Source organism: Corvus kubaryi, unplaced genomic scaffold (genome assembly GCF_017639235.1).
Source record: "Corvus kubaryi isolate FWS band 111438036 unplaced genomic scaffold, C.kubaryi_AGA036_p1.0 126, whole genome shotgun sequence".
Lineage (NCBI taxonomy): Eukaryota > Metazoa > Chordata > Aves > Passeriformes > Corvidae > Corvus > Corvus kubaryi.
Window position 1 is genome coordinate 2,657,054 of NW_024580661.1, and position 18,515 is coordinate 2,675,568.

The 18,515-nt window shown below is 51.3% G+C and overlaps 1 protein-coding gene across 1 annotated transcript in view; it reads left to right on the top strand.

Annotated features, from left to right (window-relative positions):
* LOC121661458 (hydrocephalus-inducing protein homolog) overlaps positions 1 to 18,515 on the top strand; it is a 70,870-nt gene that overhangs the window by 50,828 nt on the left and 1,527 nt on the right. The window contains exons 40-64 of the mRNA XM_042021663.1: positions 1 to 845; positions 1,339 to 1,497; positions 1,931 to 2,136; positions 2,311 to 2,493; positions 2,735 to 2,854; positions 4,131 to 4,290; positions 4,395 to 4,567; positions 4,717 to 4,915; positions 5,615 to 5,714; positions 6,243 to 6,342; positions 6,833 to 7,001; positions 7,287 to 7,525; positions 7,862 to 7,934; positions 8,569 to 8,773; positions 9,147 to 9,379; positions 10,653 to 10,804; positions 11,738 to 11,930; positions 12,486 to 12,594; positions 13,186 to 13,440; positions 13,783 to 13,925; positions 14,267 to 14,488; positions 15,678 to 15,838; positions 16,361 to 16,464; positions 17,045 to 17,404; positions 17,624 to 18,512. The exon at positions 1 to 845 is cut by the window's left edge and continues 182 nt beyond it. Of these exons, the coding sequence (XP_041877597.1) occupies positions 1 to 845; positions 1,339 to 1,497; positions 1,931 to 2,136; positions 2,311 to 2,493; positions 2,735 to 2,854; positions 4,131 to 4,290; positions 4,395 to 4,567; positions 4,717 to 4,915; positions 5,615 to 5,714; positions 6,243 to 6,342; positions 6,833 to 7,001; positions 7,287 to 7,525; positions 7,862 to 7,934; positions 8,569 to 8,773; positions 9,147 to 9,379; positions 10,653 to 10,804; positions 11,738 to 11,930; positions 12,486 to 12,594; positions 13,186 to 13,440; positions 13,783 to 13,925; positions 14,267 to 14,488; positions 15,678 to 15,838; positions 16,361 to 16,464; positions 17,045 to 17,404; positions 17,624 to 18,512 (5,752 nt within the window). The remainder of the gene's footprint in view (positions 846 to 1,338; positions 1,498 to 1,930; positions 2,137 to 2,310; positions 2,494 to 2,734; positions 2,855 to 4,130; positions 4,291 to 4,394; positions 4,568 to 4,716; positions 4,916 to 5,614; positions 5,715 to 6,242; positions 6,343 to 6,832; positions 7,002 to 7,286; positions 7,526 to 7,861; positions 7,935 to 8,568; positions 8,774 to 9,146; positions 9,380 to 10,652; positions 10,805 to 11,737; positions 11,931 to 12,485; positions 12,595 to 13,185; positions 13,441 to 13,782; positions 13,926 to 14,266; positions 14,489 to 15,677; positions 15,839 to 16,360; positions 16,465 to 17,044; positions 17,405 to 17,623; positions 18,513 to 18,515) is intronic.

The following is an 18,515-nucleotide window of genomic DNA, read 5'->3' on the forward strand; positions in this document are numbered from 1 at the left end:
TAACCAAAGACCCAGAGAAGAAGATAACCAAAGACCCAGAGAAGAAGGAAACCAAAATCCCAGAGAGGGAGGAAACCAAAATCCCAGAGAGGGAGGAAACCAAAACTCCAGAGATGAAGATAACCAACATCCCAGAGAGGGAGGAAACCAAAACTCCGGAGATGAAGATAACCAACATCCCAGAGAGGAAGGAAATCAAAACTCCGGAGATGAAGATAACCAGCATCCCAGAGAGGAAGGAAATCAAAACTCCAGAGATGAAGATAACCAGCATCCCAGAGAAGTGGAAATACACAGCCCCAAGGATGTGGGAAGTCATAATCCCAGACAAGGAGGACACCAAAGCCCCAGAGAAGGGGGAAACGGAAGCCCCAAAGAAGGGGGAAACGGAAGCCCCAAAGAAGGGGGAAATGGAAGCCCCAGAGAAGGGGGAAACCAAAATCGCAGATGCCGCAGCTGAGATGGAGAAGAACTTGATCCTGAGGTTTCAGATCTATGAGTCATCGCAGCACAACATCACACAGGTTTACTCCTACTGGAACAGGGTTGAGGGTACCCTGCAGTTACCTGAGATCCAAAAGGAAAACAAGTCCCAGCCTTCAGCTGAACAAAAAGATCAGAAGAAGACCAATAAACCTCAAGAGAAGGTGGTGAAGAAGTCTGCACAAAAACGTGGAGGCCACAGGAGTCTTCAGTCATCTCAGCTGGAGAGCCAAAGCGAAGTTGCAGAAGGGGCAGTCAGAGACGAGCATGTCGGGGTGCCGTGCTTGGACATCCAGGTCACAAATATGGAGGACATACGTAAGGAGATCCTGCAGAGTGGGAGGCTGCCAACGGAAGACCAGGTAAAACCCTGCGAGGCTGAGATCCTGAGCTCTCCGTGGTCCTGGGCCTTGGAGCATTGGCTTCCCCCAGGTGATAATGGCACAGAGCCTTGTCCAGGCCCCTGATGATGATCCACAATGGCTCTGTAGCATCCATGTGGATGGCGAGGTTATCACTATCCCTCAGATGGGTGGAAAGTGGGAGTGGTCTGTGTACAAGCATCCCATCTGTTCAGAGTTTCCCAGCCTGGAAATCATTAAAAACAGTCCCAGGGCAGGGCAGCTCATGGTCATTGTTTTTGTCAGCTGAGTCACGCAGGGGACAGGTTTGTCTCTCGGTCCCGCTTGTAGCTCCTGCCTCTGCTCTGGAGCCTGCTCACCCCACTGGGCATGACAAAGCACTTGTACTTGGTAGAAATCAAAAACCCCATTGCCAAAAGCTCAGTGCCTGTAGAGAAGGAGTGTGAGGGTGAAGGTGACAGAAGTAGAAACAGGGTTTTCTCTTCTGTTTTAGCTGCTGAAACATCTGGGACTGCATCCCGACGGGCCTCCCCTTCCCCCTACTGCTGTTCTTTCCATTGTCAACTACCCGGAGGAGCGGTCAGGCTCTGCGGAGCGTGTGAAGCCCTTCACCATTGTTGCACCAGAAGGTGCTGCCGTGGAAGACAATCTGGTGGGTGCTCCTGTGGTGTCGGCGCTGAAGGTGCCAGGGCAGGGACCGGGCTAGATGGGGGCATGGGGGGCAGGTTGGATGGAAAAGGATCACTGTGGAGAGGCAGTGAGGATGTGATGGAGCCTCATGTCTGCAGGTATCCTTTCTGTCAGGGATGGGACAAAAGAGACAGCTCTGCTGGAGACAGAGCAGCTCTGTAAGACAGAGGGAAAAAATCACTTAAAACCGTCAACTGCCTTTGAGAAGAGGGTCCTGAGTGAGAAGGGGTGTCCTAGGCAAAACAAACACTGATAAGGAAGACCAAGTCCATGGGCAGGTGGACTTATTTATTTATTCTCTCTTCTGTTGGTTAACAAACCCCCATTTTACTTCCCAGGATGGGGACGTCTCAGGGCACGGCTCACCTCTCCCTCCCTTTTCTCTCTCCCCCTAGACTGAGACCCCAGATGCGAAGGGCAGTTCTGCCAAGGGCCAACCAAAGATGGATAAAGTGGCCAGCAAAGGCAAGTCTCCAGAGGAGAACCAAATCTCCACACAGAGCACAAAAAGTCCCCAGGATCCCTCCACAAGACCCAGAAGTTCATGTGAGGCGAAGAAAAGCATGCTGCCAAGTGCCTCACTCCCCACAGAATTCCTCAGGTGAGCTGCATAGGAGGAGGTGATGGCTCTGCTTCTTGATCCTCTTGCCAAACAAGGTCCATTGTCCCCAGCTCTGCAGCGAACCTGTGCCAGTGCCTCCATGGGATGGCGAGTGCACCCTCCTTGTTTCATTTGCTCCTTAGCAATGCCTGAAGCCTCCTCTTTAATTGCCAGGCTGAAGCGGTACCGGTGGATAGTGCCTGCCGAGGCTGAGGTGGAACTGAAGGTCCACTTCTGCCCCACAAAGTCGGGGAAGTTTCAGCAGACACTGAGGTTTGAGCTTGTGGGAATGAAGCACCTGTACGAGCTGCCCTGCAGCGGCACTGGCCTGTACCCCAGCATCAGCCAGAACCCACGGTAAGGCTGGCAGCCCCTGGCAGCCTCCCACACTGCTGCTCCCTGAACTCACAGCCAGGGCTGCCCCTTGGGCTTCTGGCCTAGGCAGATCATGCTGCCTGAGATTGCCCAGTGTCTTTTCCTGTGCTGGGAGCTGGGAAGGCAAACGGTACCTCAGCCACCAGGAAGGGTTATGGCTTTCTGACTACATTTCCTCCTTGGAGCATCTCATAGCTCCTCCTTCCCCACTTTCTCTGCCCAGGCTGGTGTTTCCACAGTGGAGGGAGACCATAGAAGATGATGAAATCGTCTTCAAGGAGTATGTTGAGAGCACAAATCAGTTCCACTTTGGACCGCTGCTGTGTGGGAAATCACGAGAGTGGTATGTGCTCCCTGCTCCCGAGCGAGCATCCTGCTGTGCTGGCTGTAGGGAGTGAGATGCTGCAGTGGGATCTGCAGGGCCTTGTACGTCTCTGGACACACTTGGAGACATGCTGTCCCAGTGGCACAGTCCAGGGCAGTCCCAGGCAGAGTCCTGGGAGACACATGGGTTTGAAGGATGACACATAGGGGAACTTGAGCAGATAAGAGGCAAATGAGCCTTGAAGGAGCTGCTCTGCCTACCTGGTGGGTGCCTTGGTGGCCAGAGCCACAGGCTGCTGCCAGCCCAAAGGTGACTTGGGGGGCAACTTTTGTCCCCCTCCACAGCTCAGCTTCACCCCTTAGGAGATGAACCTTATGGTGCTTTTTGAAGTGCTTTGAGCTCTGCAGGTAGCCTGATGGAGCAATTATTCTGTAGATGGTTTTGTAAACCTTTCATTAATCTGTAGTTAGTAATAAGGTTTTAGGACTGACCTGCCAGTAGGTGTCAGGGGGAACCTACAGCAGGAATTACATTTTCCTGTAATGACATTGCATCCTCACCGCCGGATAAAGTCTGCCTAAACACATTGGCATTGAAGCTATTGGTGTACTTCTACTTTTACTGTCTCTTTTTAAAATATAATATTTAACATGAAGTTCTTGTCTCCGTGGGAGTTCTGCAGGGCTAGGGCTAACCCAAGGAAATGAAATGGAAATAGTTTAAAAACCAATCTTTAGCCAGGTTGATGGATGGTCTGGGATTTCTGTGTGCCTCTTTCACTCCAAAGTCATTTCCACACCTGAGAGAAGGGTCATTTGTTACCTTTTCCCATTCCTCTTGGGAATTGATGCTTTCTATTTCTTTTCCTCAGACTTTGAGCTAACCCATGAAACAGTTTCATGACTTTTCTGAAAGAGATTAGCTAAACTCTTTTTCCAAAAGCCTTTCTTTATACCCTGCAGGGAAGGCACCCCAGGAAAGAAGGGGAAAGAACCCATGTGCCTGGTGTGCTGTTATTTTTCTAGGCACCTTTGAATTTATGTTGTATTAAAAACTCTTGAAGTGGCCTGTGCATCATAAGGCTTCTGGGGTGGAGGCCCCAAGTACAGGGGAAGGCATCAAAGTAAGGCAAGGTTGAGCACACGACCATGCCCCTGACTGGGATCCATCTCCCTCACTTGTTGGTTAGAGCGGGGTCTTCCAGCACCGCCTCCCATTGCTGGCACATGGTGCTTTCCTCGATGTGTGGCAAGGCCACAGTCTCCTCTGCAGCTTTTTCCCCTTTTGTGGACAGGTACAAGGCCCAGAACTTTCCTGGCAACTGGGAGAATATAACCATCCTCAACATCTCCCCCATGGAAGCAGAGGTCCACTTCTCCTTTGAGAATGATAAGGAAGGAGAGACGTTCCTTTTGGACCCTCCCAGCATGACCCTGCAACCAAAGGAGAAGCAGGTAGGAGAAGGGCAGGTAGAGCAGGCACCACACAAGTGCCCAGGAGCCGCTCCTCTGCTCACACCCAGTGTTCTTTCCATTTCTTGCCGTGTGGCCGGGTCCAGGAGCTGACCATTTGGGCGTACCCCACTTCTGCTGGCTTCCTGGAAGACAAACTCATCTGCTGCATTGAGAAGAACCCCAACCCAGTGGTCTTCAGCCTGTGCTGCCATGGGGTGCTCGTGAAGCTGGAGGTCATCCCCCAGGAGCTGTCTTTTGACAAGTTGCTTCTGCACAGGTCAGTCCTCCCACAAGCACTCCAGACTTGTGACCAAATGTTTGACTCTGGTTTCTGGGGCAGGGATGGAGCTGCTCCAGGTTGCATTCGGTGGCGAGGTTGGCGGGACCATCCAGCAGCTGATGCCAGGTGCCTTCCTGTCTCTGCAGCACTACCAGCAGGACCCTGGTCCTGAAAAACAACGCCCTACTGCCCATGGCCTGGCGGCTCAATGGGCTGGATGACCTTGTTGAGAACTTCTCCTTGTCACAAGATAACGGCATCATTGATCCCTGCTCAGAGTTTGAGGTGACACTGAATTTCACGGCCAGGCAGATTGGCAGCATTGAGAAGACCCTCCGACTAGAGGTGAGAGGGACTGTGCCCTGCCCGACAGAGCAGGGCACAGTGAGCAGCCGCGTGCTCTTAGGGACAGAGTCAGGAAGAGCTGCACCTGACAGACGCAAGGGTGCTGTGACCCCAACTTCTGCCTCTACACAGTGTTTGCAGAACATGCAGTGTATCCACATCCCCCCAGATAACCAGACACTGCATCCCAAGCCTGTACCACAACCACCTTGTCCCTGGGAATGGGTGAAGGTGGTTGTTTGGTTGTACAGACTGCAGCATGATCTCCACATTCCTCCTGGACTTTGTCTGAACCTCTTGCGTAGAGGAACGAACTCTCCCTCTGGGATTTTGTTCCCCATGGTTTAGGGGGGCTGCATTTAAGAGAGGATGCAAGGTAACTGGAGAGGGTTGTCAATGCCACCTGCTCTGGGACACCTCACACTTCTTGGGGTTGTTCTTACATCCCTGTGCCTCTCAAGGATGCTTTAGCAGTAGTGTTCCCTGCTGTAGGAATGCAGAGTTGGGCTGATAGGATTTTTTATTGCAGCAGAATTCCACTGGGGCAGCCCAGGAGATGAACACGTTAGGAAAGCTTAGGAGTCCACCAATGCTTGTGAAGCTGGGGAGGCCATGAGGGATGCAGCCAGCAGAGACAAGGACTTAGGGGCTGTCTACCAAAAGAATAATCTGAACAGTGTTTGTTTCTTGCTGCCTCAGGTTTCAGATGCAGAAAACATCCTGGGGATTGTTCATGCTGAAAACATTGAAATGTCTGCAGAGGTCTATGATGTTTCTCTGAGCATCGACATGCCTGAAGGTCAGTGGATGCCTCCCAAACAAAGTAGTCCAGGTGCACGGCATTACCTTGGGAGGTGGGCAACCAAAGCATTTGGGATGGGATGGGATACAAGGATGGCATGGATACATAAAGCGCATACCCTGCAAGCTGCGTGGAGTAAAGCATTGTCAGCACACTGACAGCCTTAAGTCTCTCCCATCTGAACTCTGAGGTGTGCAGCTTCATGTGCAGATTGGATTTGGGGGCTTTGAAACAACAGTGACGTGAACAGGCAGTTGGCAACTCCCACAGGCTTAGCACAGCATATAAAGTAATTGGATTTGTGCTTGGAAGCGAGGAAATGGAAGCTGAGCTCCTTAGCTACTAAACCTGCAGGTATTTTGAGTAAGAAGAGAAAGGGCAGACAAGTAGCTAGAAAACACTTCCAAGAACGGAAACTTGCTGAAAAGGGTTTTGTGCCAAGACCTCCATGTAGCTTGTGACCTGGTGTATGCTGCAGCAGCTCACAAATACTCTTTTTGACCTTGCTCTCTGGGTTTTCTTCAGGTCCAGATGGAAGCTTGGAATTTGGAACCATTAATGTCCAGGATAATGTGAAAAAAGTCCTGAGTCTGAAGAACAAAGGGATATACAACATAGAGTACAGGTGAGTCCAGCTGCCTGGTAGTGAGCATTTCCTCTGGTTCCTAGGCCTGCATTCTCCCTCTGTCAATGGCTAGAACCTGTTTCCACGCTGGCTACCTCATGGTAAATACAAAACCTCGGCTCTCTAATCTCAACTATTTTACCAGAGAATCCAGCCACAAAACAGCAGTTCTTCACAGCTCAGCAGGAGCACAAAGGAGAGGCCCAGAAATTTCAGCCACTGAAATGCTGAAATTCATTGCCTTTCTGTGATGGTCACCTCTTTTTTCTTTCTGAGACTCTGTAAAGGAGTGGATGAAAAATTTCAGTGTCAAGGTTTCTTGCAGTAACCTCGCGATTGTCTGCACTCTCTGTCAAGGTCCAGGATTCCCTGAGCAGAGCTGGACTCTCTGTTTTCTTTTTTTTTTCTGGTTCTGTGCAAAGTCCTGGCTGTGCTGCTGGCACCTGTACTTTTAAGTGCAGAGGTCTCTGTTCCTTCCCTTTCTCCCCAGTTTCACGCTGAAAGGTGCAGGTCCCAGGATGCGAGACTTGGTATCTCACTTCAGTATTGAGCCTCAGTCAGGCACGCTGATTGCCTCCCAGCCTGGTGTGAATGTTGAGATACTCTTCCACCCCACAACTGAAATCCTCCTCAAGAACAAACCCATCCTATACTGCCAGGTGAGCTGCCTGGGCCAGGCTGTGTTACCACACAGTGTTTTGGGAGCGTAAACAGGATAGGTGTCTTTTGGAAGGAAGGCTTTAACTGGGCAATCCTATCTCCTACATACACAAAAAAAAGTCTTTCAAAACCATTTGGGAGGCTTCCTAAGCGGAGCTGAGAATCTGACTCTGGAGGAGGTGTTTAAACACAGAGGGTAAACTGTTGGAGGCCTGGGGTGGAGGCTGTGGGCAGGGGTAGAGGCTGGCCTCTGATTTGTTTACCACCCCTTCCTGTGGATGCAGGTGATAGATGCCCGCTCGGGTGAAGGAGGCCAGATTGTTGCCAACATCCCAGTGAGGGTGTCGGCAAAAGCTGTGTACAGCAAGTACAGTATTCAGCCGGCCTCGCCCATCGACTTTGGTGCCATAGTCAAGGGCACCAAGAAAACCCAGACTGTCATGCTGGAGAACAAAGGCATGCTCAACTTCAAATTCCGCATCCTCCAAGCACCCAAGGACGCACCTGCATTGGAAAGAGAAAGGTACGAGAAGCCCTGCACCACCCTTCATGTCTGAGGAGGCACCAGCCCACAGCTGGTATGGGGCAGACAGCCAGGAGACATGGGCTGACCAGGGATGCAAATTGTCCATTTGCATCCCTGGCTTGGGGAGAGGGAGCAAAAAAATGCCTCTGTATCCCCATGTATAGTACGAAGCTGGTGATAGAGCTGCTCTGTCCAGCAATGGGTGCTGCAGGCTGCTCTCTGTGAGCCATCAGGAGCAGGAAGGCTTTCCTCCATGAGGAGGAAGGCCAGCTTTGGCCTCAGAGAAAGGCAGGGGAGCTCAGCATGACAGATACCTCTGCTTTCTCCTCTCAGTTCAAAGCAAGGGGAATCTGCTCTATCGGCTCTAAAGCACTCAGTGGGAAGGAAATCAAGCGCTGTGACACAGGTGGGTGACTCCTGCTCCCCCAAGAAGTGCTGCTGCAGGGGATGTGAGAAGAGGCTGCTGTGCCCAGGCTGGGGGCTCATTGCCACAGGGTGGGACATGGTCTGCGGGGTGGAGTCCAGTATCTGCTCAGCCCCACTGACAGCCCTGTACTCTGGCTCTGACCTGGAGTTGTGGGGTCAAAGGAGGGGAGCAGCTCTTGTGTTTGGTAGCTGCTAGCCAGCATAGGTCTGTGAACACCACAGAAACCAAAACATCCCCCACTGAACTACCAGTCCACAGAGCTCAGACAACATTGCTTTTTCTTCTTCCCAGTCCCCTACCTCTCTCCCATCATTTCTCACAGCTATTTCTGCCTCTCCTGTGTTTTACCTCTGGACGTTGAAGGATCACAGCTACCACCTTCATTCTTTACACTCAAACTCCTTCCTCTCTGCCACTTGGGACAGGCTTGCAGCTCCTCCTGGCTTGTCAGTCTCAGCCTTGGGCTGCCTTTGGGTCATGGAGTCATCCTTCCCTGCCCTGGGACTGGGTGCTTGGGCTCAGCTGGAGGCCAAGGCGGGGCATACTCACTCCTTGCTGGGGTGCTCAAGGCACAGCTCTTAGGCATCAGCCTCTCCTGGAACTTTTTCTGCAGGGTCACCTCAGTCTTGGCATGTTCACGGTGTCCCCTTGCTCCGGCTCCATCGCTCCGTGGGGCCAGCAGAAGATCACAGTGGAGTGCTTCGCAGGGCAGGAGGGGATGTGTGAGGAGCACATTTACTTTGACATCACGAGCAGAGACCCCATGGACAATCCCCTCGGCATTCCCTTTACCCTGACTGCCGAGTCCTGCCTCCCAGGTACGTACTGTCCACAGGTTCCCATGGTCAGAGGTGCTGCCGATCAGCACCTACACTTGCTGCTTGGATAGAAGGGCACGCTGGCCCTGGTGTCCCACTTTAAAATCCTCAGAGCTTCCAGCCCTCTTCAAGTCCACCAGTGGACTCATCCCTGCCAGGCTGGGAGGGATGTGTGGAAGGATAAAAGGAAAGCAATGCTCTTTAAGACTGAGGTTGACTGAGCTCCATCCTCACAGCCAGGTCCCGCACGCAACGCTGGGTTTAGCAGTCATCCGGGCAAAAAGGGCGTATCAAGCCTTCTGAGAGGCCAGCAGTTTCCAGATAAATTCATCAGGGAGGCTTCTCCATGCTCATCCCTCTGGTCTGTCCACAGCACTTGTTGAGGACATCACGTTAATCTTTGAGGAGTACCCGATCTGCAGGAGCACCAACCTCAGCCGCAAGCTGCGGTCACTGAAAGGCAACGGCCTGTTCATCAGAGATGAGAACAAATTCATCTTCAACAAGGTTGTGGTTGGGCAACAGGCAGAAGCTCACTTCAAGATCTACAGTGCAAGCAGTCTCTCCTGTGACGTGGTCCTCTCCATCAAACCCCTGCGTGGAGAGGTAAGAACAGGAGGCCAAGGTGATGGTTGCCCTCTAAAGGCTGTGTGAGAGCGTGCTTTGTTCTCCAGATGCATTGCTTCCTCTGGCCCAGACTAGTCTAGCTCAGTGCAGGTCAAACTGCAGGGGAGAGCAGCAGAGCCAGGGAACAGTTGTGTTGAATTGTGCATGTCTCGGGCAATGTTTTGGCTCACACCTCTGGGTCTTCGGTGGGAGAAGTGAATCCTTCTGAACCTCTCTTGGAAGCGCACTCAGAGAGGGGCTGTTAGGAACTGACATGCCAGGGCTCCAAGCAGAGCATTTCCTCAGGCTCCCTGGCTCTTCCTTCTCAGTAAAGGCCAGTTCTAGGTTATTTGCAGGGTTTTCCATGCAGTGCCCACTTCCCATATTGTAGGTTACTGGGGTTCTCTGGGGTTCAGGGTCCAGTCGGGACGGCCGGATGTAGACGGATGGAGAGATCTCTATAGGCAGGTCTTGGGACACAGTCGGTTTATTGTAAAGGGTGTGGGTATTGGGGCACTGCTCAGAGCTGCTAGACTCAGCTCTGAGCAGGCCCAAGAGAGTAAGCAGGTGAGAGAGAGAGAGTGGGTGTAAGAGCAAGAGTGGAAGTAAGAGTAGAAGTGGAAGAGAGGAATAGAGAAGGAGTAAGGAAAGAATGTCTGAAGTCCTGGTTACAATACAATAAATCATCTTCTGTACTGATATTCTAATTGTCACTAACCAATCTAATACAAGATACAAATCCTATAGCATTTACATACAGCCTATAAGAGTTCTTATATTACCATAGAGTGTTACATCTTAACTTCTAAAAACTACTCTTTGGACCCCTTCTGCTGAGCTAGTAGGGTCTGCTCTGACCCTTGGACCTGTTTGCAAGCAGAGGGTATTGTTTCATCAAGAGGGGATTACTTCAGTGGCCATACCATTGTTTTCTAGTTGTTCAGTAACTAAGACCTGGTATTTCAAAAGTGGCTTTCATTTCGATGTTGCCTGTAGTTTTCATATTCCCAAAATCTTTTGTCAGGCAATCATATTTCCAAGGCTTTCCTGTTTCATCTTCCCCAACACCATATATGCTGGAGCAGCTTCCAGTGCTCTAAACACACAGTGCTTTAGCACGAGGTCAGCCTTGCCTGGGAGGGAGGGAGCCTGCCCAGGGAAGCAGGAAGGAAGGCACACTGTCAGGGGCTGTCCTCAGTGATGCATTTATGAATAAAACTGTATCATGTTGAAAGGTGTTTTCTCCTAACACTGCTCTGTGGGTTTCCCCAAGGATAAAAGCCCTATCAACAACATTTTCAAGTTGCATCCAGTCAAGCTGTCTGTTCCCGGCTCATCCTATGCCGTTGCTACGGTGACCTTCACCCCACAAGAGGAGCGGAACTACGACTGCACCTTCAAGGCTTCCCTTGTCATCCCAAAAAGGTAACTGACCCTGTGAAATATTGGGGGAGGCCTTTCTGAAAGCTGCCTCTCCATTGGGAAGGCACAGACCTCTTGTTAACTCTAACGCTTTCAGTAGCCTTAGGCAGAGTGCTTGGCGTGGGATGATCTGGGAGGCAGTAACTGTTAGAGCAGAGCAGAAAAATGAGGCTGATGCTTTAGCCTGTACGAGGAACTATGAAGACAGGGCAACATTAGGTAGCCAACTGGAAGTTACTGAGATGTGCTGCAGCTGAGCTGGGCATTTCCAAGGATAGAGACTTAGATGAAGCAGTTTCTGTGCCAGCAAGTCAGCAGTCACAATTCCCTCCTTGTTTCTGTAAAATTAAGTGATCCTCTGTGACTCCCTGACATTTATTAAGCTATTTTATGTGAGTGATTGAAGCTGATATGAAAGAAGAGCCCAGTTCCTCTGCCCTGGAACCTGTGTATTTGCGGCTTTGACCTGCCCTTCCTCAACCCTGTCGTGGCTGAACTGGAATAAGAGAAGTCTAATTGCTAATAAGCAATTGCTTTTTTACTGTTCTTGGAAATAATCTTTACTGATGGTGATGCTGATTTAGTTTTGCCTTCTTGTTCTTGTACTGCTTTCATGCTGTGCTTTTGCTTGTTGCATGTCTCATCTCATTGCAGCCAGGGGATTTGCCATATTTGCCTCATTACTTACCTGCTGTACTGCATGATTCAATTAAGTGAAATTATTTTTGACTGTTATTCTGGAAGGCTCTGGCTCTTTGGAGCAGATTCCTCTTGTGAATGGCCCTGAGTAGACTGGGAAGGGGCTGGTGGGAGGCTGTGTTGTGGGGTACAGGAGCACCAGGCAGGGAAAACACTGTGGGTGGTCCTTGCTGCTTAGCTTGCCCAGTGAGAAATGGGTTAGTGCCAGCTGAAATTGTTTCTGTGCCTCTCCTGCAGCCCCGTGAAAATTAAACCCCAACACCTGACCTTCACCATCAGTGGGAAGGGGCATGAGCCACAGGTGACAGTCGTGTGCCCAAGTGCTCGCAGCCGGAGGGGAAATGCTGTGCTGCGCTTCAAGAGGCTCCAGCTGGGGGATTCAGAGATGCTGCCCCTGGTCTTCCGTAACAATGGCATTGTACCTGTCAAGGTGAGGACTTGCTCAAGGAATGGTCTGGTTTGGGACCCAGCGCTTGTGACATGGGGGTCCCAAAAAACATTGCAGACCTGGGAAGAGGTGTCAGAAATTCTTTTTAAGCAAGTGACTGACGTCTGTTCTCCAAGAAGGGAAGTTCTTGGAAATTTTCTGTCCAGTCTTTCTTCTTTGAGTTGAACACGAGAAAGGTGGTGGAGTATTTTCCCCCCTGTCTCTCAGGTCCCCTTTTGTTCTCGGGGACGTGTGTGATTTCCCAGTTCCGTTGGATTGTATTTGATGCCGTTTAGTATGTTTTAAGTAAACTTAGTTGTGGTTTAATTACATTCTGCTCATTACTTTCTGTCCTGTTTAGTTCTGTGTCAGTTCTATCCAAATGCCTCTGAACACCCTTTTTTCCTGGCTAGTTTGACTTAACTTATGTGCTAAGTGCTGTTTGTAGTGGAGGGAGGTGCTGGGTTCCCATGGTGGAGCAGCAGCACTGCAGTGCAAGTCCACATGCCATCCTGTACTCACACCAGCGTCATTGTGCTCTGTGTTCCCTTTTCTCAGTTTATGGTACATCTGGAGGATGAGCAGGGAGCGTTCTTTATGAAAGCCAGGAAAGCCACATTCAAGAGATTGCACACTGAAGATGTGGAAGAGGACTCCATTGAGAACGGTAAATTCATTAACCATGAAGTGTGATCATGTAGAGGGAAAACGTGTGCTCTGCTCTTGGCTTGTCTAAGCAGCAGCCAGATGTTAGACCCAGTTTCTTTCCTTGGGCTCTCTGTCCCCAAGCTTTTCTTGAGGACCCTTTGCAAGGTTTCCTCCTAGCAAGTTGTAGGAAGTTCTTCTGTTCTTCTAGATATGGTGGGTTGAGTTGTGGCACACTGTCACTACCTCAGTGGAACCTCTGAGGTCTTTGCCGCACGTGGGAAGGCACCAGCCTGAACGGGGGCAGCCCTTGAACACACAGCCAGCCAGCTTCTGCCAAAAGCACTCTTTGGCTCAGCTTTCCATATGGCTGGAGCTGGCTGGAAGCAGATGGAATGAGGGCTGGGCATTAGCAGCTGAGGTTAAGCTGCTTAAGTGGTGATGTGTCTGGAGGTGGCAGTCTTGTGAACACAGGAAGAGGGTCTGGAACCACTGGAGGGAGAACGTGTGCTTAGAAGGCAGCTGGTTTCAACCTCTTATTCCTCATATACCCTATGGAAATATTTCCTCTGTACAGCTGTACGACTTAACTCTGATTTCCATTGCTGTGCAGTGAGAAAGCACCCAAAGAAGCCTTTCCTGCTTCTGCATCACGGGCAAGTGGCAGAGTTTGATGTCATTTTCAAACCCACCCTGGCTCAACATCTGGAAGGGAGGATTTGTGTGTCAGTGGTGAACATCTACTCTAACAAGACCCAAATAGAGCTGGTGGGTGAAGGCCACAAGGATGAATTCACCCTCGATGGACTAGAGGAAGACACACAGGAGAGGAACGCTGAGAGCAGTGTGAAGAGAGACATCATTGATGGTAAGAGAGGAGAGGCTGCCAAGCTGGAGCAAGGAAGAGGAAAATGTCTGATCACGTGTGTCCTCTCTCCAGCCAGGCCTGGCTGTCACCCACTGGACTTGGTGGCCTGTGGGTGTGGCAGCTGTGCGTGCAGAGCAATGTGTGCTGTGCTGCATGTCGCTGACTTAGGGATGTGTCAGGGTGTTTCCCTGAAAGTGGTGGGATGGGGAACTGTCTGGGGAGCTCTGTCCCAGAGGGAGGAAGGCTTGGAGCAAGGAAGCATTGGACATACAGGTGTCTGCACGTGAGGGGAGTGGGTGGACCTCACTGCATGCTGAGATCCCTTGCTCTCCTCCTTAACAGCTGTCAGAGTGAATCACATCCAGTTTGGGGACTGTCATGTTGGGAAGCACTACTGCAGGACCTTCACCATCACCAACCGCACCCGTACGAAGGTCATGCGCTTTGAGTGGGAGGCAGATGCCCCATTCCGGTTCTCTCCGAAGGTGAGTGTGGACTGCTCTGCCTTTCCCCATTGCTCAAGCCCTGCCCTGGTGTACCCAGGAGCTGGCAGGGAGTCCTCACGCACCAGTGACAGCCCATTCCAGTGCCACATAGGAGATGTAGTCCCTGGCTTGGCTGGGCCAAGGCTGCCAGCCTTGCAGAAAATGCTCCATGTTATGGGAGGTGGCTCCTTCTGTTCATACTTTTGTCTATCAAACTTCACATAAATCCACGCTGAAGTGCAGATTCCTGGCACCGCTGCTCACCGCATCTGTACCTTTTGCTGTCAGTACTGGTCTTGGCAGTGCTCCCAGTTTGGTCTTGACTCCCTGATTCTCCCTAGGTGGGACACCTCCCTCCTGGCTGTGCCAAGAGCATCACAGTGACCTTGAAATCAGATATCCCAGCCACCTTCAGGAGGCATCTTGTGAAATGTAAGGTGGCCGAGATCAACTTTGAGCTGCCACAAACGAAGGTTGAGGACTGGGACGACGGAATGCGTGTTGTCACGTGGAAGGATACCACCAGGAAACTCCCGGGAGCCAGGTGGCCTATAAAAGAGAGGGTAAGAAGCAAAACAGCAAAAAATCCAGCAAAAAAAGCCAACCCAGCTTTTACAAAAAGAGCCACCATAACACCACCACTGCTGGCTGAGCAGCTCCTGCTTCCTCTGGACACTGGACAGCCGTGAGGTTCACCAGCAGTGCATTCTAGGGGAGAGGTGGATGCACAGTGACCAGATACACTCACACAAGAGGGGGAAGCCTTTTGACAAGAGACTTTTAGCCACACACAAACTATCAGTCTGTGCCACAAGCACAAGTGTTGCAGCCCATGTTGAATGGGAGACAATGTTTTATGATTCTATCCCATTTTATGGTGTTAGCAATCTCTTCATCCGATTCGGTGCCTTTTCACCAACAAGGAGTTAAGTCTGCTGCACTCTGTCTGTTCTTTTGAAGTGGAGAGAAGTACAAACACTCTTCTGCATGTGCTGGTGAACTCCACATTCTGTCTGCATGGATACCAGAGATTTTAGTTGTGATCTCTGTATTGTGTGGGATATCTCATCATGGAGTAGCCCAGGCACTATATGACAGTATGGAGGAGTCTGGAAAAGGATCATCTCCAGAAACTCTTGCTTTTACTGTCATCATTGCCAAACACACTCATCTTGGGTGAAGGTTCTTTCAGAGTTTCTGGACCATTCTAAGGCCTCTAAACCATCCTCTTTTCTATCAGACCATCTGCAGTTGGAGACTTTCCTGGTGAGATCTTTCACATCCCAAAATGCCCATCCCCAGCTCCCAGCAGTGTGGCTGCTGCTCCACACGACATCTGGAGAGCACTTGCTCCTAAGACAAGAAGAAAAAGGTGCTTTCTAGAACTCTTCAGTCTTTGGGTTCTCCATCCACAGAGCTCCAGCAGGGGAACTTAACCCTAATTTTGAGACCTGCTGGATTTATAGGGAACCAAGAAAAAAGTCAGTTCCTCTACAAAGTTGAAGTACAGGGACTGGAACGCAGCTATAGCCTTCATGGGTATATTAACAGCTGTGGTGGAGACTGCTTTGATCAGTGAGTAGAAACAAATACTGTAGCAGAACAGCCCCCATTTGGTCATCTTTCCAGGGAAGTAAAAGTGAATGGTCCTTTCTAGTCCCTCTATGAGGCTGATCTTGGAGGCCAAAAGATTCCCTTCTCAGCCTGGCTTTCTGGGCTCTGCTCAGTGATTCTTCCCTCCTCTGTTCCCAGGTGCTCGAGACAGTCCCAGAACCAGCTCACACTGTGGTGAAGGAGAGCAGCCATGAGGCCGAGGTGTATCTCAGTGCCCTTGTTGCCTACGCCGAATTTGAACTGAGCACAGCCGTGGTTCGGTTCAACGATACCTTCCCCTTCCAGACAAGGACGGCCACGTGAGTGCTGGAGGCCAGGCGGGGCCCTGCGAATAGGAACTGCCTTTGCCCAGGGCTGGCTGACCCTGTGCCTGCTTCCCAAAACTCTACCCCAGCCAAAATCAGCACAGGCCCCTTTCCATGTACACAAAGCCAAGCAGGAGATGGTGGTCAGGAGAGGTTCAATGCTGCCATGCCTTTCTGCTGAGAACAGCCATGGGTTTGCTTTCACTGCATGTCCCCTGTCCTCATCTGCTCAAGAATAAGTTTGCAGTCAAACCAAGACCTAAAGTCCAGAGTAAGCCCCTTAGCTTCGACATCCTGGGCACCGTGTTGGCCCTTTCCTCTTAAACTTCCAGACTTTGAAATACTTTTTTGGGCCACCCAGGACAGCAGTCTGAGCATGGCAGGATTTTTTTTGCCTGGGGAAGAAGATGCTCCTCAGCAGAAAGTGGTACCAGGAGTCCATCAGACAATGTTGCTGTGCCATTTGCTTTATATTTATTGGATGTTTTCTTTTTATTTCTCCTCCTTGCTTTTCAGTTTCACGATGCACAACACAGGAAAGGTTGCCCTGGAATACTCCTGGGAGAAAGTCAGAGATAGTGAAGAAGAAGTGATGAAGCCATACTCAAAGACTCTGATGTGTAAGGGCATTTCACTTGGTAGCTGAGGGCCTGGGGAGAAGACCCTGCCACTTCACCCCAAAACATGAATTGCTTTTTCACCCTTGTCCACATGTCCGCTTTCATCAGCATCCTCCCAGCTGCAGCTGGAGAGTTTTCTCCTTGCCCCCCGCTGCCTTTCAGCCCTTCTGTTCTTGCTCTGCCACTTCTGCTCTGCAAAGGAGCGGAGCTGGGCTCTGGGGAGAGCCATGTGCTGGGTCTGGACTGGGAAGGGGGACATCAGGTCATCTCTTTGGGAAGTCTGAGACTGGGAAAAACAATGGTGTAACGAGTGAGCTGCCCTGCAGCCACTGTCTGTGTGCAGTTCCCCACCCCAGGGCAAGTGCAAAGTCACTGTCTAAAACCAACCCTCCTGTTTTGGCACGGGAGTGTGTGCTGCAGGCAGAGACCCTGCTCCCAGATGCTCTATTTCCTGCTGAAGGTACTTGTCCAGAAATGCTCCCAGTGCATCCCAGCTCTCTTCCACCCACGTGCAGCAGGAGGCAGAGTTGCTGGAAGCATAGGATTTTGTATTTGAAAGGTGTCCTCTTCCTCTCTGCAGGCAAGTTCCTCTCCTCTGATACTGTGAGGCATCGCGGAAAACTGCTGCGTCATTTCTGGAGGCAGCAGGAGCATCCTTTTGAGATGCAGCCCTCTGCGCTGCGGGAGCAACAGCGGCTTGCCAAGCTGCGTGCCGAGCCGCCGCAGCTGGATTCCGAGGAGGAATATTCCGAGGAGAAGGAGCAGGATTTCCTGGAGCAGCTGCAGCAGTATTGCGAACAGCTGCAGCTGGATTTCGAGGAGGAGGAGGAGGATTCCGAGGAGAAGGAGCAGGATTTCCAAGAGCAGCTGCAGCAGGATTCTGAGCAGCTGTTGGAGGATTTGCAGGAGCAGCAGCAGCAGGATTCTGAGCAGCTGCTGGAGGATTTCCAGGAGCAGCAGCAGGATACCGAGCAGCTGCTGGAGGATTTCCAGGAGCAGCAGCAGGATACCGAGCAGCTGCTGGAGGATTTCCAGGAGCAGCAGCAGGATACCGAGCTGCTGGAGGATTTCCAGGAGCAGCAGCAGGATTCTGAGCAGCTGCTGGAGGCTCTCCATAAGAAGATCCAGGAGAATTTCAAGAAGATGCGGCAGAATGAAGAGAAGTGGCAGCAGACTCTCCTGGAGCTGCGGCAGGAGTGCGAGGAGCCGCCATTCCAGCGCGTGGAGTGGAACGTGGATGCCATGGACCGGGTGATAGAGATGTATGAGGCAATGCGGCTATACTATAGGGAGCACCGGGAATCTCTTGCAGAGCAGCAGCTTTATTTCGATGAGCAGTGGCTGGATAGGTGCCTGAGCGAGTACGAGGAATTGTACCCGGAGCGGCATAAGCCGCCGGATTTCCATACGGAGATGCAGCGGATGTTTCAGAAGCACTATGAGAATCTAGAGAAGCAGGAGCAGTATTTTGGTGAGAAGATAATGCAGCAGTTTGAGGCGTACCGTATTTACAAGAAGCGGCAGCACGAGATCGCACAGGTACAGCAGGAGGCCGAGTACCAGTGGCACCAGCGGTACCAGCAGGAGCTGAACTATTTCAAGCATCTGCTGGAGAAGGGTGAATTCAAGAAGCTTGTGGAATACATTAATCAACAGCCAGAGGACTCAAAGAAGTGGCAGCAGGAGATCACGCAGGCACAGCAGGAGGCTGAGTACCAGCGGCACCAGCGGTACCAGCAGGACCTGAACCATTTCAAGCAGCTGCTGGAGCAGGGTGAATTCAAGAAGCTTGTGGACTACATTAATCAACAGCCACAGGACTCGGAGCCGCAGCAGCATTCTGAGGAGAAGCAGCTGGATTCGAAGAAAAAGCGTTCCAAGAAGCGGCACCACTCCAAGGAACAGCACCCCTCTCAGCAGCAGCAGCAGCAGCAGCAGCCTTCCGAGGAGCAGAAGCATTCCAAGAAGCGGCCTGGCTCCAAGGAACGGCACCCTTCTCAGCAGCAGCAGCAGCAGCCTTCCGAGGAGCAGAAGCATTCCAAGAAGCGGCC